The 20,000-nt window shown below is 35.4% G+C and overlaps 1 protein-coding gene across 1 annotated transcript in view; it reads right to left on the minus strand.

Moving 5' to 3' along the window:
- Positions 1-676: 676 nt before the first annotated feature.
- Positions 677-20,000, minus strand: part of LOC109373685 (O-acetyl-ADP-ribose deacetylase MACROD2-like) — a 77,937-nt gene continuing 58,613 nt past the window's right edge. Inside the window, exons 4-6 of the mRNA XM_019627765.1 lie at positions 9,577-9,654; positions 6,681-6,749; positions 677-886 (exon numbers count right to left, since the gene is read on the minus strand). Of these exons, the coding sequence (XP_019483310.1) occupies positions 6,688-6,749; positions 9,577-9,654 (140 nt within the window). The 3' untranslated portion in view covers positions 677-886; positions 6,681-6,687. The remainder of the gene's footprint in view (positions 887-6,680; positions 6,750-9,576; positions 9,655-20,000) is intronic.

Raw genomic sequence — 20,000 nt, forward strand, 5'->3', positions numbered from 1 at the left:
GCTAAATGCTGCAGCCCTGCTCTCATAACTAAAACACCTAGAAAAGTGCTACCTTTTAATAATGGTATAATGGGTCACACAGAGTCACGTCTCACAGGGGGGCTCCATGCTAAAGCACACGATAAAGGCCACAGGAACCAAACAAGCTCTACTGAAAGTCAGTGTCACAGAAGAATGGCTCTGCTGTCCTGCCTACAATGACGGGAGAGACCAGAGGGTGGCCAGGGCCTGCCTGCCTTGTTTCACCTCTGTGCTCTGCTCTGGGTTAAGTCTTGCTTGCATATATATTCCCTGTTAACCGCATGGAACAAAACTGTACCTTGGGAATCCCTGAAGAAAATATAATTTTCCATTCCTCATTGTGACCTTTTCCAATTGATTTCTGAGGGTTTTGCCCATTTTCTATCTTTGCCTGTGTCTTATACAGGAATTGGGCTTGGTGATTCCTGTAGCTTATTAAACAATCCTCTTCCTTCCTTCCTTTGGAGAAACCAGTGTACAACCTGCTTTGTGAAATAACTGAGAAAGCAGACAGGGCTGAGGATACACAAGTGAGTTTAAACTGTGACCCTGGGGCAAAGTTATGAGAGAAGAGACAGAAATTACAGGAATAGAGCCTGAAAGATGCATGAATGTGGGTCACCCCACCAAATTAAAGGAAACATTTTTCTTCTTCTTCTTCTTCTGCATGTAAACAGAACAAAATGCAGCTGGAGAAATTAGAGCAAAGACTCCTGGTCCTTCTGCAGCACTTGCCTCCCCCCACCCCCACCCTCCACAGCCAGTGCTGCTGTCTTCCCACTCTCCCCCAGGACCAGGAGAGACTGTGATGCTGAAGACTGGCATTTACTTCCATTTCTTTGTTCCTTTGTTTCATCTTGTGCCCCTGCCAAACACAAGAAGAAACCATTTGTTAGATTAACGACAAGCCGTCTTCATAGGTTTAGCAAGGAATATTTTTAAGATACCATTGTCACTCCTTATCTTTGGGGGGATAACTTCCAAGACCCCCAGGGGATACCTGAAATCGTGGATAGTACCCAACCCTATATATACTATGTTTTTTTCCTATACATATATACCAATGATAAAGTTTAATTTATAAATTAGGCACAATAAGAGATTAAAAATAATAACTAATCATAAAATAGAAAAATTATAACAATATACTGTAATAAAAGTTATGTGAATGTGGTCTCTCAAAATATCTGGAATTTTCCATTTAATATTTTAGGACTATGGTTGATGGCAAGTAACTGAAACCATGAAAAGCAAAACCATGGATAAGCGGGGACCACTGCACAGCCATTTAAATGTTTCTTACCCCTTAAATATCTTATCTGACTATCAAAGAACTTTGGATATCTGAAATGTAATTGCTGGCACAGGGTATCTTTAAAAAGCATATAAATCACTGTTAATAAATGTATACCATATTGATAACTTGCTTCAGATGATGCCGACAATAACTCTTCAAAGTATTCTTTTAAAAACCTAAACTTGAATTGATGTGTCCTCCTTCTTAGGGCCCATTTGTACATTTTAGTTTCCAGAGCTCAACATAGAAATAATAATAATGACAATTTACATAATGTTGATTTGCAAAAGTCATTGATGATTATCCCACCACTTTGAGATCTTACTTATTATCTGCTGTGTTCCCTACCTGTGAGAGAACTCTAAGAAGATATCATGCCTTAGAAGAGTTTATGTTCTTTACATTTTTAGATTTTTAAAAAGTAGGTATAATCCACATATAGGGAAATGCACAGATGTTAAGAAAATTTCAATCTGTTTTGAAAAAATGCATACGTTTAACTCAAACCACTATCAAGATATAAAACATTCCCATAGTTCCAGAAAGATCCCTTTCAAATTACTAATCCCACGCCTGTTAGAATCAATGATTGATCTGATTTCTATCACCATAAATTACTACATCACTACAAGTAAGAACTGGAGCAGATGACCTCCGAGCTAACTTTCTACTTTGGTTTTCTATGAATCTTTCTGAAAAACCACTCTCTGAGGTATGTATGTGTATGTGAAAGCAACATTGTGCTCATTGTAGACAATATTTAAAATATCCAAAAGTAGACAAGATAAGAAAGAATTCTGTGTAATCCCCCCATTGACAATATGCCTGTAGTTAATATTATGAAGTATTTCCTTAAAGGGTTTTTCTATATCTTTTATACATATATACATAATCATACATTTTAAATTAACAATGAAAATTATAAACATGAATAAAATTACAGACGATAGAATAACATAACCAGAGTATATCCACTATGCAGATTTACTGTGTTAATATTTTTCAAATTCCTTGTGATTTTTATTTTACTTAAAAAAATAAAACATTACAGATAAACTGTTTTAGATAAATTAATTTAATTTACAGATAAATTAACACTATTTCTCTTCCCAGAAATTACCAAATCCTGATATCAGTGTGAATCAATAACTTGCATGTTTATATAACAAACATGTGTTTACAAATGCACACACACACATAATCAAAAGTATGTAGTATTACTTTGTATATTATTAAATGTACATAAATAGCAATTTTGTTTTACCCTGTCCTTACCCACAAATTGCTATTATAAATTTATAGTCAATATATATTTTGATTTGCCTCTGTGTTTACCACTTTACTTGGCTCACAATTGTTTTCTATACCCTGCTCTTTCCTCTGGGCTTAATTTTCTTCTTACTCTTGTGCAACATTTAGGAGCTTTTAAGACAGCGAGTAGCGATTTTTCCCCCTGAAAATGGCAAATTCCATTTTCTTAAATGACAGTGAAACTAGTTTAGAACTCTATATTGACAATTATTTTTATTCATGTTTTGAAGACTCACAACTATTCCATTGTCTTCTGACTCTTGATGTCCATGTAATACCGAATTCTTTATAGGTTAACTCTCCTTTCTTTCAAATTGCTTTAATTTTCTCTTTTTGGTGTTCTGCAGTGCTTACGTATTCATTTACTTTAAAAATAAGTCCTTCTTGTGACTTATTATTCTTCTTTTAACTTAAAATTCATGACTATTATCAATTCTGACAAATTCTCAGCCATTATTTTCCAAATACTGGCAATGTACTATCTCTTTGTAGACTGTCTAGTGAACATAAAACATCTTGTTTCTTCTCTTATCCTTCATGTCTTCTCATGTGTCTTTTATATTACATTTTTATTTGCTTTTTCTAAATTATTGTTAATTTTTCATGGTGTCCTCTTTTCCTATCATATCTGCTTTTTATATTTTTGTCATTTAAATATATTTATTTTATAAAATCTTAAAAAATATTTGCTCTCTCAAGTTCTTATGGTACTAATTATCCTGTAATTTTCCCACTGACTCTCTTTTTTTTAATTAAAGTTTATTGGGGTAACAATGGTTATTAAAATTACATAGGTTTCAAGTCTACAATTCTGTAATACATTATCTATATATCACATTGTGTGTTCACCACCCAGAGTCAGTTCTCCTTCCATCACCATATATTTGATCCCTTTTACCCTCATCTATGACCCATCTCCCCGCTTACCCCCTGGTAACCACTAAACTATTGTCTGTGTCTATGAGTTTTTGTTTCTTTGTTTGTTTGTCTTGTTCCTTTGTTGGTTTCAGTTTTATATCCCACATATAAGTGAAATCATATGGTTCTCGACATTTTTTGTCTGACTATTTCTCTTAGCATAATAATCTCAAGATCCATTCATGTTGTCGTAAATGGAATTATTTCATCTTTTCTTACAGTAGAATAGTATTCCACCACCAACTCTCATTTTTAATGGATCATTTCCTAGTGTGACTTGTAAGTCTTAAAATCATGAACTTGTCTTCAGAAAGTATTTTCTTATGTAGGAATTCCAAGTGATAGTTTTACATTTCCATTGTGCTATCTACAGCAGGGAGAAAACCGGTCTATAATCAACTATTAAATTAATTTCTCAGTTTATATATTACCATGACTTTGGATGGCACAGATTTGTGTTTTCTACTTTTCATGGGAGACTTTTTCTTTCTCCCACGCAGCACCCTGGGCAGACACAAGTCTTCTTGTTAATTTCTGGAGCTGGGAGTCCCAGATTTATATATGTAGAGGTAACAGTTCCAACTCCTTACCTTGTGTTGCTCAAGATCCCAGGTAGGCATTAGAACCCAATCCCTAGCCATAAGGCCTATCTTTGCTTCAACAACAAATCTGTAGTCTTTAGGGCTGCTGCATCTCCAGTTTATCAGATTATTGATTTGACTTTCACATTCCTCTTCACTTCTGCAACCTTTGCTCTCATGTCATTTGAGCTACATATTTTGAAATATTTTTTGTTATAGTTTATCTCTCATTTGTAAGCATCTGTATTGGGAGGCTTCTGCATTACTCTCACTATTTCAGTTACCTATTTCTTCATAACAAACAAACCCAAAACTTAGTGGGTAAAAACATCAATTATTTATTATTTCTCATGATTCTATAATCTGGCCTGGCCTCAGCTGGGCAGTTCATCTGCTCCAGGCGCTATCCACCAGGGCCAGAACATCAAAGATGACCTCTCAGTTTCCAGGCTCTCTCTCCACGTGGCTTTTGTCATTCTATAGAAGTGCCTGAGTTTCTTATAAGGTGACTGGGTTGTAACAGCAAGAATTCTGAGTGAGCAGAAATGGAAGTCACAAGGCCTCTTAGTGCCTAACTTGGAAGCCACACTCTGCCTGCCATATTTCTCTAGAACTAAAGGTTCAGATTCCATAATCATCTTTATATGCCCTCAAATACTTGTTGAAAAATTATTTTTACATTTGCAGAATGTTTTATTGATTCATTCATTCATGTATTCTCTCATTGTTATTTGTGATATTCCTGATTTTTTACATTCATAAATTATACAACACAAACATTCTTTTATTATGTCTTTGAACTCTGTAATTCTAATTCAATTTTATTATAGTTCTTTAATTTCCTTGAAAGTATGATGCACAGAACTAAGGTTAGGTTTCTTCTTCCTGTTGAACTACAAGATAGTCTCTACAAAACCAGCTGTATAAATATTTCTGTGGGAATTAGTGAAGTTCATTAGGTCACACTGTTCTCTGTGACATCGTGCTTGGAAACTCACTATTGTTTGTGGAAGGTTTAGGACCATCAAAGAATTTTGTACTGGGAGTATGTCAACTTCCATTGATCAACCAAGTGACCCTGTGAAAGCCCTTTCTCCTTCCTGGAACTGAGTTTCTTTAAACTAATTTTGAGCTTTAAGTTTTGACAACTTACTCATTAGGGTAGAGGTAAAATTGGTGTTGATGGTCAAAAAAAATATTTTGACATTGCCCAAAGAAAACAGATTTGTACTGGTACTATATCTATATATTGATCACACAGGAAAATAATAGTTTCTGTAAGAAAAATATCTAGACAAGAAACCTATAGTTTGTTGGCAACAAAAGAGCCAAAGGTAAGGCAAAACTGAAGAGTCTATATTTGAAATTTTCAGGTTTAGTCTCACATCATTATTTTTTAATGGACACTCCTCTACCATACCATTTGTGCTGCTTAGCAAGATATTTAAAATACATGAACAAGATTAACAAAAAATCAGAAGAAATGTTTATAAGACCATGTTTGCATGTTTACAATATTTAGAGTTCTATGTTATATATGTATTATACAAATGCTATTATATTTAATTGTAAATGATGTTCAAGACCATGATGGGAAGAACAGATGTGTGTGTACCTTCACACATTCTCAAACTTTGCTCTGCGCTGATGCAGCAGCTCAAGAGTCTGGTGCAGCATGGCTTCCTAGAGGAGTGCAGAGACCTACTGAGAAGATACAGGAGTGCAGGGAGGTGCTGGGAGGCAAAGGTGTCAACACATTTGTGTCTTATGCTGGATGACCCACAGTTCATTTATTCCACACTTTTTCTTCACAGCTAAGTAATTTAAGCTAGGAATTGAAATAGTGAGCCTGACTTCTTTCTTCTAATTCTTCTCACTAGTCCTCAAGATATGGAAAAGGGTTACAGACCACTCATCATTCTAGATATACTTCAGTCTCTGCTGAGAGATTTAGAGTGTTGGTCTGGAAAAACTCTTAACTGAGGTCTGGCCCATAATTTTAGTTTCCTGGTGAGTTCCCCGAGGCTCATTCAACTCCACCAATGTTTGCACAGACACAGTGGTCTACAGGTAGTGGAGTGACAGGTTAGGACATGAGATAGGCTTCTTTCTGTCCAAACACACTCAAGGGCTTTTACACATTCTCCAGGGCAAACACTTAGTGTTATGCTTAAAAATAGATATACTAAAACAGCTCAGCAGGTAACTTCTAGAAAAGCAATACTTCAGGATCAGCTTGGAGTTGCTGAAATAATTTGATCACCACAGGAGGCCAGGGGGTGAGATAGATAGGAAAATATTTTTTCTTGTCAAAGCTCAGAAAACCAAAGTACTGCATGATTTGAATATGCTGTGGCTTATCTTTTCCCCTTAAAGATGGCAAGCTAGGATAATTCTTGCTCCTTTCACTGTCATTTGGTATAAAGATTTTTAAAGTTTAGCCTGAGCCATGCTATGGGATTTGGTAGAGCTGAGGGAAATCCAATATGCCATTTACAAACAGTTCCTGTGGCCATTTTAAACAACTGAAAATCCCACAACAGGGCACTTACCTATTAGTTAATCTTCTTGCTGACTCTCTGTTGGGTCATTTACACTGTCAACCTGACTATTCATTTCAACTATAACCAGAAAGGAAAACAAAAAGGATAAATATTCACTAAATACAAATCTCTTAAACACATTAAAATGGTCTATGAGTAGATACTTTTCTGATTTACTATCTTATACCTCTTTTCAGTTCATTTTCATTCATTTAAGGTTTTGGGACCATTTTAGTTGATTTTTACCAGTGAGGAATGGGGAGGGAAGAATTGCCCTCTTCCCTCTGAACTGTAGAAACTGAGTTGTCATTTTATACCAGCTTTTTGGGTTGACATTTTGGATATATTTATTACCATCCTTAGGTAAATTCAAAGCCATTAATAGATGTCTAAGAAAATAAAGAGAAAACAAAGCAAAAGAGCACATTGACTGGCAGAGAGGTAAACAGCACCCTCTCAAACAGTTATGTCAATAGGCTTCTTTGTTTTGCCATGCTTTCAACTTTGAAATTCAAAACAGACCCTGTAAACTTGCCAGTGAGTATAGTGGCAATGGACCCCATGAAATAGAAAAGCAAAACATCTAACCAGATCACACAGCAATGATAAAACAAAACCTGTGTTTTTACTTTACTGTGTGTATTGTTCTCTGTGAGTATTTGCATAAAAATAGAATGCATAATTACAGCTATTGTCCAGAAGTATTGGAGCACAGGCATTGCAATCACTGGAAATTTTCAAGGGTCAGTAGGTTTAATTAGGTTGATATTTTTAAAGCATCAAAGCCCATTTTATAAACTGAGAGACAATATACAAATGGACAATGGCCTGACCATATACAGCAAAAGAATTCTGACATAAAATCTCTGCAGCAACCAGTTGGGACAAACAAACCACAGCCTCTGCAGCAATCACCTCACGATGGTCAGTGACTGCCAGCTTCCCTATATTTTGCCCCATTCTTTCTACATAGGACCAACTAGGAAAAGCAAAGTATGTTCCCAAGCCAATTACCTAAGATGTCCCACTTCTAGTTACCCAAGTCTCTCTTCCCCATGCGAAAAATGACCAATCAGAGGATGCTTTGAGCCTTCCCTTTTGTTAACTATAAAGGTTTCCCACTTCCTTGCCTGCCTTTGAGTAGGCCAAACACAAGTGATAATGGCTGACAAGCTTATAAGCTCAATTAAGAACTTTGTTTTCTCGTTTGGGTAGCTTTCATTTATTTGCACAGAATCAACAACCCAAGTCTTTTTCTTGAACATGAAAGCATGACTCAAGTAAAATAGTGGCAGATGCTGTTTTTCACACCCCAAAGAAGCTTGAAAGAAGGAATGACATTGTATGGCATCCCACTCAACTCTCTCAGAAGGAAGAAGGTTTTAAAAGCAGGTCTTTTTGTTCTCACCTGCACTCTAGTCTGGGTTTCTAATGATGTGAGAGCTCATTCTAACCCCAGGTGTAAACTGGCCAGATGCAGTAATTCTACCTACATAAAGAGAATAATATATATATATATATATATTCAGTCTTGGTCTACAAAGTTATTGTAAGTTTGTCTACCTTAGTGTATGAGCATACAGAACAAAATATAATAGAGCATTCCTTTTCTGCTTCTCCCTCCAACCCAAGGGTCACTAGGTCCAAAATTTATTAACAAATGTTACTTAAAAAGCATTCCATGATCAAATAAGTTTGAAAAAGCAACTTCAAACCATGTTAATAAGTTTCCTTCCTGCTGAGACTTCTTAGAGACTAAAACATGCATGCTGAATCTCCAAGTGAGGACTACACCTTAGTATTTCCCACATTTATTTCCCTTTCATTCAGTGAGCATTGTATGGGCCTGGTATTCTTCAGAACATGCTTTGTAAAGCACTAGTTAAGAGCCATGTCTATAGAGGCACAACTAGGCTGGGGCAGGTTTTGCTCAACTGAGCATGACTAACATGGGTTGGCTTTTAATGGACAGGTCTGGTGTTCAAAAACATTATTCTCCTAATTAATATATCCCCATATGTAAAAAAATCAGTTTGTGCAAAAGAGCCTATAGCAGGGTGGAATACCAAGTGCTACAGGGAACTCTATTTAAAACCACCAAGTACCAGTAGCTGAATTTTTCCCAAAGTCATTATCAACTAAAAGTAATTTCCGTTTTTTAAGGGGGGAGGGCTAAAACAAGTAAAACTGCAAAAGAAGTATATACCACTGATCACTGACCAATTCTAGTTCACCTAAGCTCTTCGGAGCAGTAGAATTAAATAAATATTTATTAAATCATGTATGTTCAAATAGTAGTTTTCTAATGCAAGTTATAAAATATCAAAGTGTATGCTGTGCATGGGGAAGAGCATGTTCATATTCCTGAGGCTCAGAATCTTCATACACTTTCAAACTGAGGTGGGAATTGTCTTAAAAAAGGGTTTTGTGAATTTATTTCTAAGGTGCTTTTAAAGACTCTTTATGGTTTTGGCCAAGCCATCTGATGTGATACGCTGAGGCAGAGTAATAAAGGCCCAAGAATAACCTTGGCCTAAACTCAAGCCAGGGCTCCAGATTGGAGCAGGGGTGACGCTGAACAAACACTTGTGGCAGAAGTAAGTGATATTTATGTGAAGTTCACCAGCTAGACTTCAGTCCAGTTTAGACTTGGAATTACCTAATGTGGCCTCATTATTGTAAGGTACAATTGAACTGAAGCACACGCTGTTTTTTAAACTGAGCTAGTGTCAGTGTTTTAAAAAGGCTGCCAATTTTATTAGTTCTTAGTAGATTTCTTTTTTTAATTTCACCTTGTTCTAACTGAATATGTTGATTCATAGGATAGCTCCCTTAATCCTACATTACACACAGAAAATGTGCCAGATTTATGTCTATATGAGCTCAAATCGCTTCTGATCCCTACCATCAGCACTTGTAGAGTTTTCTGTGTCACAGGAACCTTCCCTTTTCACAGAAACTCGAGGCGTGTCCTCGTCTTGAGCTGAAAGAGTGAAAGAAGATAGTCCTTGATTAATAGAGAATTAGAACAACCTGACTGCCAATTGCTCTGTCACCCTCCATTGCCTTCTTAAATTTAAAAAAAACTCCTGGGATTCAACTTCTTTTGCAGGAAAAGTTAAAGGAGGGAATAGTGTTTTGAGTTGTTTTTAAAGCTTTAGTACTGTCATCTTCTAAATTCTCAAATTTGTGAGATAATCACATGCATACATAGATACACAATTTCTCAAATTAGAAATCTGGTAGCATGAAAGCAGGGAAACTTGGTTTAATCACAACAACCTACTATTTAAATTTTGGCAAATTTGTATATATGTGAGTTTATGTAGCTTAATCTTTGAAGATAGAAAAAAAAAAGAAAACCTACTTTTCCTTAGGCATGCCTGAAAGTAGAAAGATTCATTCTCCTGGCAGTGAGGTTTTTCATTTAAACACACACAAATGAATGGTTTAGTTCCTTCCCTAGGAGACTTCCACAGATGCTGCCATTTTGGGTTGCTGAAAATCCAGTCTTTAGTTAATTTCTATTGTGATTTTTCTCTATTTGCACAGCTTCAGAAAGCCTGTCATCCATTTGCTGTAACTAAAGCTGTATAACATGCTTAAATGTAACAGTAAGAGTATCTTTTTTTTTTCATTGCAAGAAATGTTCCACATAGTCAAAAGGACAATATCCTCTTACTTCTAAGTTGAATATCTACTGTGTTTTCATAACTTGAAGAGCTAGGACATTTGAAAATACAAAAACAGATACAGATCATGTGCTGGAAAATTAATAATTTCAAAGTTTTAATTATTTTTGTATTTTTTAATATAAATTGTTAAATTCATTTTCATTGCATGAGTACTTATTGAGCATGCATTATGTTAAGTGTGGTGTGCCTGTGGGTGAGAATGAAGCAAAGATGGGAAATATACAGTTTTATAATCTCTTCAAAGGAATATGCCTTCAAAGATAGAACTTACTCTTGGTAATAATTTACTGAACAGTCAAGAAATATCACTCAAAGGTGACCAGTCTCTGAGTCTGGGTGGATTGATGGTAGGGAGGTCAGTACTTGAAGACATATAAAACAAGCAGAGTGTAGGAAGGGAAAGAAAGCCATTTTGAATTTGAAGTTTGAAGTGCTGGGTCACTTCACTGGAAATGCCAAACAAGCTTTTGTATCCCGTGCCAAGGAAGAAAATTATAAATTAGACGTACATATTTGGGAGACATCAATATAGAAGTTATACCGATGATATAAGAATAGATGAGAGAAGTCAGGAAAAGGATAATACAAGAAGAAAAAAATATATTTGTAGGCTCCTGAGCCCTTCAAGGACAACATGAAAGTAACTATGTTCATGAATTCTTTTCATTAGCTCCTAAGGGTGAGATTGAGGAAGGGAAAACAAAACTTGAAACTTCCAGCTGGATGTAATGCTATATCATCTTCTTTCTCACTCTGCCATTTCTAAAAAGTGGACTATTTTTCAATTGCTCATCAGCGCATTCCTTAAAGACACAAAAACAGGACAAAAAAATGATGAATTTCTGTAAGCCTGGGAGCAGAAAATCTTTGCTAATTATGCCTGAAGACACAGAAATAGTAATAAAAATTGGGAATATTTGGCATTATAGAAACATAATAAAATTTTGGATAAAAAATACTATAAGTAATGTTTAAAAAATAAAGATTACAAATTGAAGAAAAATATGTATACCTTTTATCATAGACAAAGGGTTAATAGCTTTAAACATAAAGGACCTTAAAAATAGAGATGAAGAAGATCAAGAATCTGATAGATAAATGATCAAGAAATTTAACAAACAGATCATTTTTAAAAAAAAGGCCTATACGCATGTGAAAAGATGATTCAATTTGCTAATAATGAAGGAAATGCAAATTAAAATCACACTGAGAAAGGAATTTCTGCCTAAGGTACACGACTATGATGTAGGTTAACTCTCCTACCAAGAACAGCTAGAAACACTGGACAGATTATATAAGACATTATTTTAAGGCACTAGAGAGCCATCAATGCAGCACAAACTTGAGGAGGTGCAAAATGGTGAGTTTGACATTCCACATGTGCCAAGAAGTTGAACAGAGCCTCCAGGGGTCTTATAAAGATTGGAGGGGCTGGGGTAGGAGGGAGGCACACAACTTGGAGGTCAGGGCCTACCAAGAAAGAGTTGCCCTGGTAAGCACTTCGAGTTTTCTGTGGGGTCTCCTGAAGGGTTATACTCTTGGGTAAGAATGAACTTGAAATAAACCATCTCTTTAAAAAAGTGAAGTCCAGTTTTATTTATTCAGATTGTGACACTGGTAGTTTCGTGTCCTTTACCTAGCCCCTCTCCTACGGACCTCAGCTTTGAAGAACAGAGCCTTGGAATATTGACTTATACACTTCTCCTATTCTACCTTCACCTAAGCAGAGATCTCACCTGTTAGCTTTTCTCTATAAAGCCTTCCACTACATGTGTCTTCCAGTTTAGGCCTGGATGTAGCTTTTGCTGTTTGAGGCAGAGATAAAGAAAATGTTTTGTGTACGTTGCTTACTGAATAGTGAGGACCAAAAGAAAGGTCTCTGATCAACTTCAAAACAAAAACAGAAAACAAAACCAAAAACTAAAGTTCAACTTTTAATCAATTCAATTCTTAATTAAATTACAGTGCTCTTCTCTGTCTTATTTGCTTGTCAGAAGCAAAAATAAATCCTCTGAAAAAAGATTAAACCACCTAGAGACTCAAGTTGTCTCTACAATGTTTTATACAAGTGTCCTGCATTTGATAATAATAATAATAATAATAATAAAAATATTACCTAGCATTCCAAAATAACAAAAATGAATTACTGAAAACAGATAGAGACATATTAGAGAACCAGATATTACAGACACACTTTAAAATAATTATTAATGTGCTTAAAAATTGGATGCCAAGTTGGAAACTTTTCATGGTAAAGAAATTGGTCAGGTAACTGGAGACTATTAAAAAAAGTAAGATCTAATTTCTAAATGTGAAAAATATACAATAATTGAAATTAAAAATTCAATAAATGGATTTGACAGCAAGTAGACACCACCAAAGAAGGGATTAGTAAACTGAAATCTAGGTTAGAAGAAAAATAAAGTACAGATGAAAAAATACAAAGAGTTAGTAAACATATGAGATAGGGTCTATCATACAGATATGGCAAAAGCAGTATTTTAAAAGGTAATGGCTGATAATTTCCTACAAATTAATAGAAGATGTGAAACCACTGTTTCAAGAGTGTTATGCTCCACAAGCAGAATTAATACAAAGCCAACCTCACATAGGCCAATCTTTGAAAAACTGCTAAAAATCAAACTGTTAAAAATATATAAAATTTTCTAGTGAATAAAAATCCATTAACTTTAAAATAGTAACAATAGGACCTATAGATAACTTCTCAACAAAAATAATGGAAGCCAGAGACAATGCAATGACATCTTGAAAGTGCTAAAAGAAAAAAATTTCCAATATAAAATTTCGTATCTAAAAAAAGCCTCTTTCAAAATTTAATTTGAAATAAAAAGATTTTCAGGAAAAAAAAAGTGAAATTTGTTATCAGTAGCCCTATGTTGAAGGAATAGTTTTCACCATACTGAAAAATAAATTCCAGATATATTATAGAACTAACCGTGAAAGGTAACATGGGAAAAGGCCTTCAAATCATCAGGCAAAAATTTCTTACACAGGAAAAAAAATTGGCACTAACTATTAAGGAAAGACTGATAATCTGGAAAACATTAATTAGCATCATTAGTTTATCAAAACACACCATTAAGAGAGTACAAAATAAGCCAGAGTGGAAGAATATATTTGCAATTCAGGTAATTTACAAAGGACTCTTATACTAATACATAAAGAAATCAGTATACAAAATAACAGAAAACACAAGGCACCCAATAGAGAATGAGAAAGACATAAACAGATACGGCATAAAAGAGGATATCCTGGCTGGCCACTTAACTTTTTGAATGACTTAAACCAAATCTCATAATATTTAAAAGCCTTGGCTTTTTCAATATTAAAATGACTATAAAATGTTCTAACTGCTTGTCTAACTCTCTGGGAAACCATCAGAAATAATTAAAACATAACAGTATTGTTATTTTTATAAGAAATGATTACTGCGGAAGGAAAATTAGTTGACCTAAAACGAATTCAACATTACTTGCTGGACTTTCTCCCCAGGTTTGTTGTTGGTGATGGGATCCAGAGTACCTGTGGCTGATTCTTCCAGTAAATCTCTTTCAAACTCATTACTATCAACAGTAACAACCCCAGTGATATTATTAGGAAGAAACCTCTGTAACATCGTAGGAGACTTTCTAATACTCAGGATGCTAGTCAATTAAAAAATGCTCAATGAAAATGAAGGAGCATAAAGAACACTTTTAAGAACTGGGTGAGGGAGGAAGGAAAATGTTCAAGAAAGCATAACACAAAAGGCAAATAAAAAAGCAGTAAATATTTATGTTTTTGCCTTATATTTTGTTTTTCCAACTTAATTATGCTATAATACAATACATTCATATGAGAATTCTTGGGTTGTGCCACCATATTGGAAAATAGATTAGCATGAGATGCAATGGCAGGTTTGGCATCTATGAGAGAGAAAAACAGAAATCAAGGTTGCAGTTCTGTATACTGCTAGGTTCTAGGAGCAGAGTGAGGCATAGTTTGTTAGATCTGCTTTCAAAAACTCTAAAGGTATGTTTGGTACACATTATTTATTTATTTAATATCATGAAGGTGCATGATGCATGTATATATGTGCACGTGTGGTATGACTATATGACTGTGTACGTAGTGGCATATTTATGTGAATATGCACATGCATGTGAGAATATGCATGTGCATATGTGTATGCATGTGTGTGTTTGTGTGTGTGTGTGGTATATTGGAAAAGAGGAAGAGGAATGATAGACATTTGTTACTCTGACATGCGTGTAGAACTGGTATTATCCTAACGGCTTCTCTCCTGCTGAGCAATGCAGCTGAGTGCCTCAGAGAAATGAGTCCATTTCACACAGACAACAGAATCTGATCAAAACAAAAATTGCTTCTAGAGCCTATTTATTCCATCCAGTTTGCCTTTCCCTACCCCCATTTTGATTGCTGCTGCTTGAAACACAAACAAGAGGTACATTTCATGGCTCCTAGCAGGAGATAAAAGTTGCTGAAATATAAAGAGTCTGGGACATTCAGTACCACTTTCATTTTCATTTACCAATTGCAACTGCCCTCCTCAAAGCCTTGATTATGGTAACCTTTTATAGGTCAGTTGCATTACAAAAAAATGATAAATGAAGCAGGTCTCCTCACAAAGAAAATATACTGAGGTGCATATAGAATGCAATCAACTGGATTTTTAAATACATAAACTTGGAGGGATGTTAGAGGATTCTTCAAGTTTTTCTTTTGAGATTAGTGTTGACAATAAACTCCATGCAACCAATAGAATTACAAATAATTATCTCTCAGAATGTGTAATTGCTTACATGTCACAGCAGCTATAGAGCGCAGAGCCTGTCTGGGTTGAATTGCATTGAATTAGAGTTGTGTTGACCCAAACCAAGTATTCTTGAACCATGGAAGAAAACCATTTTCCAACTTTGCTATTAATGTAATGAATTAGGTAACTGTTCAGAAATGCTCATTTCCTATCTTCTATCCCTATAGGAGTCTACTTCTCTTTCCCTTGACATTAGGCTTGGCCATGGAATTTTCTTTAGTCAATGGAATATTAGCAGAAGTGAGTAAAACAGACCCTTGAAATGAATTTGTACAATTGGGGCTTGCCCTCTTATACTCCTGACTTTTACCCCAAGAAGAACATGCTTTTGGGATCAGTAGGTCCAAACGGAATAAGATCTGAGCTCAACTCATAGCCTGATGTCCTTCCTGGACCAAACTTGATGTGGTTGATCCTCATATCCATGAATAAAAGAATATATGATTGTTGTTCTAAGCTCCGGAGATTGAAGATGGTTTGTTATGTAACATTATTGTGGCAATAGCTAAAACATTTAATAATACATTTTAATTGATTCAATCTTAACATTGCTTTTTAATTTTATCCCATAGCAACTATAGCTATAAATCATGAGCTTGATTTATGCCTAATTTTTAACATATTATAATAAATATGGTAATTTCTGCATCACCTAAAATCATCTACAGGACTACAAATGGTGCATGTATGAAACTTTGAGAAACATTGAACTAATGAATACAGATGAGAATCTCTTAACAGACTAAACTCTGCTTACCTCATAATAGTACTAAGATGGAAGATAACTGGGCTTAGAGGTTAGGGCACTTGTCACATACATTTAACTTACTAGCTCAAGTGGAAAGAGACTATTACTCCCCATGCATAAACATTGATTTATGTTCTTTATAAGCTACTGATTGTTAGGGGAGATGAGTTCAATTAGACTTTACGTAAGCTTGCCAAGTTCACTTTCTAGGTGAAGAATCCAAGTACAACTAGGTGAAAAGAGATTAAAGACCAATTTATGGAGGAAGTACAGAGTGTCAATGGCAATACAGGACCTGAAGAAGAGTCAAGTCTTTGTGGTACACTGTTGTAATGATACTTCCCCACAAACCACTCTTTACAGTCAAGTTACAAACATTATTTAAAATTATCTTAAATTTCACTCTTCCCAATGATGTGGTGGCTATAGCCATAAACTAAATACATTTAATCTCAAAAAGAAAATTCTAATCCTTGGTAATGGCATGGGTTTATCTATTCACATAGCTGCTTGAGTAGCATACAGGTATCATATCCAGGTGTTCTGTGATAATATGTAAGGATGCAGGGAGTAAATACCTACTCTTAGGAAAATTCATCCGAAGTGAAGGGAGGCCCAATAAACCAGGAAGAATTTAACAAAGGTTTACTACTCACTTTTCCTACAACAAATATGACATAATAAACCACAAGTCTAGCCTCTATAAATTGCTTCTCTCCAGTAAATATGCCTTTGTTTTGTTTTATTTTTGTAACTTCCTTTCCTGTTGCCCATGATAGATTATGAAACTCAGGACTTCCCATGTATGGTCACCTTTCTCAGAAATATCACTGTTGGATGAAAGGGAATGGAGAGTAATTCTGTAGAGGTGGGCAGAGCTGGTTTCAAACCCAAGCTCTGGATTTCTGTTTGTGTGACCTTGGGGAAGTCCTGTTCACACCCAGAGTCTCAGTTTTGTCTCTTATAGATGGAGGTAATGATACCTTCTTTATAACATTTGAGGAGCAAATGAGATAATGACTAACTATAATAAATGCTTAATCACTATTCATTGGCTGAGAGAAATAATGAGTTTAATATCTGCCTCTGGATATCTTTGCATCAATGACGCTTAGGCACACAAATTTAGCTTAATCACCTTTTTTTGTATAATTCAAGAATTTATTATATTTCTCTCTTCTCTGATATCATTCATTCATTTATCCAGTATATATATATATATATATATATATATATATATATATATATAAATTCCCTGCTATGTATGAAGCCTAATGAAAAGAATTGAATGGAGTAGAGGTCTGTCTCAGCTGGATTAATATTCAGAGGAGCAAGCACTATTGTTGTTCAAAAGTATATTGCTATTTTATTACTTCTTCTCATTCATAATTAGCTCTCTTTTTTGCATTATAGATGAAGAACAAATTATCAAAAATAAAATACCACACATTTCTTTCTTTCTGGCTTTGGAAAAAACTTGTTCTTTTCAATTTGCTAAAGGTTAGTCCAGAGTCTTCCATAAAAAAATCAAATTTCAGATATAAACTTTATTAAAATGTATCAGTTTTCTTTCAGTCTTTAAGTTTTTCACTGGAAATGGGCTGTTTTAAATATATAGTAAGGGCCAAAAATGGATTATTTTTGCTCAAAAACTAATACTTAAATTCTCTAGCCACAGCACTTAAAATAAATCAGATGCTTTAAACTCACTGTCCTGCATTTCAGAGGCATTTTCAGTTTTTACCTCTTGGCATGTAGGTGTCCAGATTCTCCCTCTCCTTTCCTGTTCTTCCTTCCCACCCTCTTCCGTTTTCTTCCTCCCTCCCTCCTTTCCTACCTTCCTTCTTTCCTTTCTCTCTTTTGTCACTTGTTTTTATATTTTACCAATTTTCCTATTTGGTTGCTTACATTTTTTTTCCCTTATTGACTTTCATATATTCTTCATAAATTAAGAAAATTAACTCTCTGTCAAATACGTTGCAAGTGTTTTCTTGTGGATTGTCATCATCTTTTGATTTTCTTTGACACATTAAATTTGACTATGCTTTCTTCTAAAAGTTGTAGTTATTGTTTTTTAAGTGACACCTATATGCCAAGATAGCTGTAAAATTATTTCTTTATTCATATTTATTAACATCATGTGTATTCAGGATGAGACTTAGATATTGATTTTTTGGAACATGGTTTGCCTGTTAGATCATCAATTAAAATTTCCCTTCATCTTAGGGAATACACTCATATATGTTGACTTCTAAATTCCACAAACACCAGTTCTTCCCATATAGGAAACTTTAGTCTATTCCATATACATTATTTTTTCTCTAATTGTTTTAGAGTTTCTGTGTTTTCTTTCACTGTGATAATCTCAAGCTTTTTTTCTTTTTTAGTAATTTGGTCTTTGCTATTCTTAACTGACTTATTTCTCTAATGAGAGAAAATGTATCTCCTTGATTCTTACATTTCAGATTATTATGCCATTTTATCACTTTATCTTCAAGCTCTTTAATGTCCTTTCAAAGTTCTTCTATAGTAATTGTAGAGGATTTTAATATTTTTCTCAGGTTATGTTTCTTCCATAATAAATTCTTCATCTGTCTTTTGCTGGCTTGCATGCTTTCTCTCTCTCTCTCTCTTAGTTATGGCTTCCATGTGCTTGCAGGGTGAGGTGCATGGCACACATTAGCAAGCTACTCGTTCTCACAGTATATGTGGCTTCTTGAATCCTCCAGGAGCTATCGGAAAGCGGAAAGTATTTTCTTTCGGGAGTTTTCTATTGGGGGACGGGGGTTAGGTAAAGTAGCCAGAGCATTTTCCACATTAGTTACACTGAATTTCTCAGCAAGTGTGTCCCATGCCCAGCCCATGTTCACCTCACTTTGTCTGCACTGTTCCTGTCACAGTCTGAGGCTGTCCTTGGAGTTTGGGTGTCTTTTTTAATTCATCCCGAGATTTAGAGCTTCCTTCCTAAGAGCAAGAGAATCAGCCTGGGAGCTTCGCTATTCTCTTTTGCTATTTTCTCTCTCAGCCTACCCAACCAGAAGATGATAAACCCTGTGCAAACCCTACACAGATTCCTCAGGGAGGGAAGGGAGCTGCTTCCTCAAGGAGGCTTCGCCTGGGCCTTTCGAGCACTACCTCCCCTGCTTCTTGCTCACTCCAAAGATCTTGCCTGATTTATTTTCTCATTTGTTTTATATTAGGTGAAATGCCTGCTTTTTGCTAGAGGTAATTAGTTCTAGGTATTTGTTATCAGTCTACCTTTCCTCTTCCATTTTCTTCCCAGCAGGAGGTAGTGAAATGGTGAATTATAGCAGGTTTTCCTATCTCTCTGGGGGAAAGGTGGAATAAAAGGTGTTTGTGCCTAACTTCATGTGCTTGTGGAAATTCCCCTGGCTGCTCCGCTCCTAGTTGGGCATGTAAATGGTAGCTAGTAAGACCTTATTTAGGATTATTTCTGAGCCTGGTGGAGGTAGGGGTGGGCTGGGACATTACCAGGCTCATGCCTTCTGCATTTCTAGAAATGTGTCTTTCCTTTTGTTGGCTACTCACCTGTTCTTTTGTCTGAATACTGTTTATGTTGATATTCTTTGATTGTGTGTTTTACTTATTGCTTTCATATTGTTGTGTTTGGGGAGAGAGATTTGAAAGCTGACTTCACACTACCATCTTAAACCCAAGAACGAGTGCCTAGATTCCTTTGATTTGTGTGACTGCATATTCCCTACGTTGCCAGAAACAACTGGCCTTTGTCATAAGCTGGTTTCAGGAATATCTGTCAAAAATAGTTCTGATCAGATGTGATGTTATGGATTAAATATCTGTGCCTTCCCCAAATATATATATGTTGGAGTCCCAACCCTCAATGTAACTGTGTTTAAGTCACATAAAGACTGGGCCTTTATGGAGGTAATTGAGGTTCAATGAGGTCATAATGGTGAGGCCCTAATCTGATAGGACTGTAGCCTTGTAAGAAAAGAAGAAAGAAGAAGAAGAAGAAGAAGAAGAAGAAGAAGAAGAAGAAGAAGAAGAAGAAGAAGAAGAAGAAGAAA

Source organism: Hipposideros armiger, unplaced genomic scaffold (genome assembly GCF_001890085.2).
Source record: "Hipposideros armiger isolate ML-2016 unplaced genomic scaffold, ASM189008v1 scaffold_740, whole genome shotgun sequence".
Lineage (NCBI taxonomy): Eukaryota > Metazoa > Chordata > Mammalia > Chiroptera > Hipposideridae > Hipposideros > Hipposideros armiger.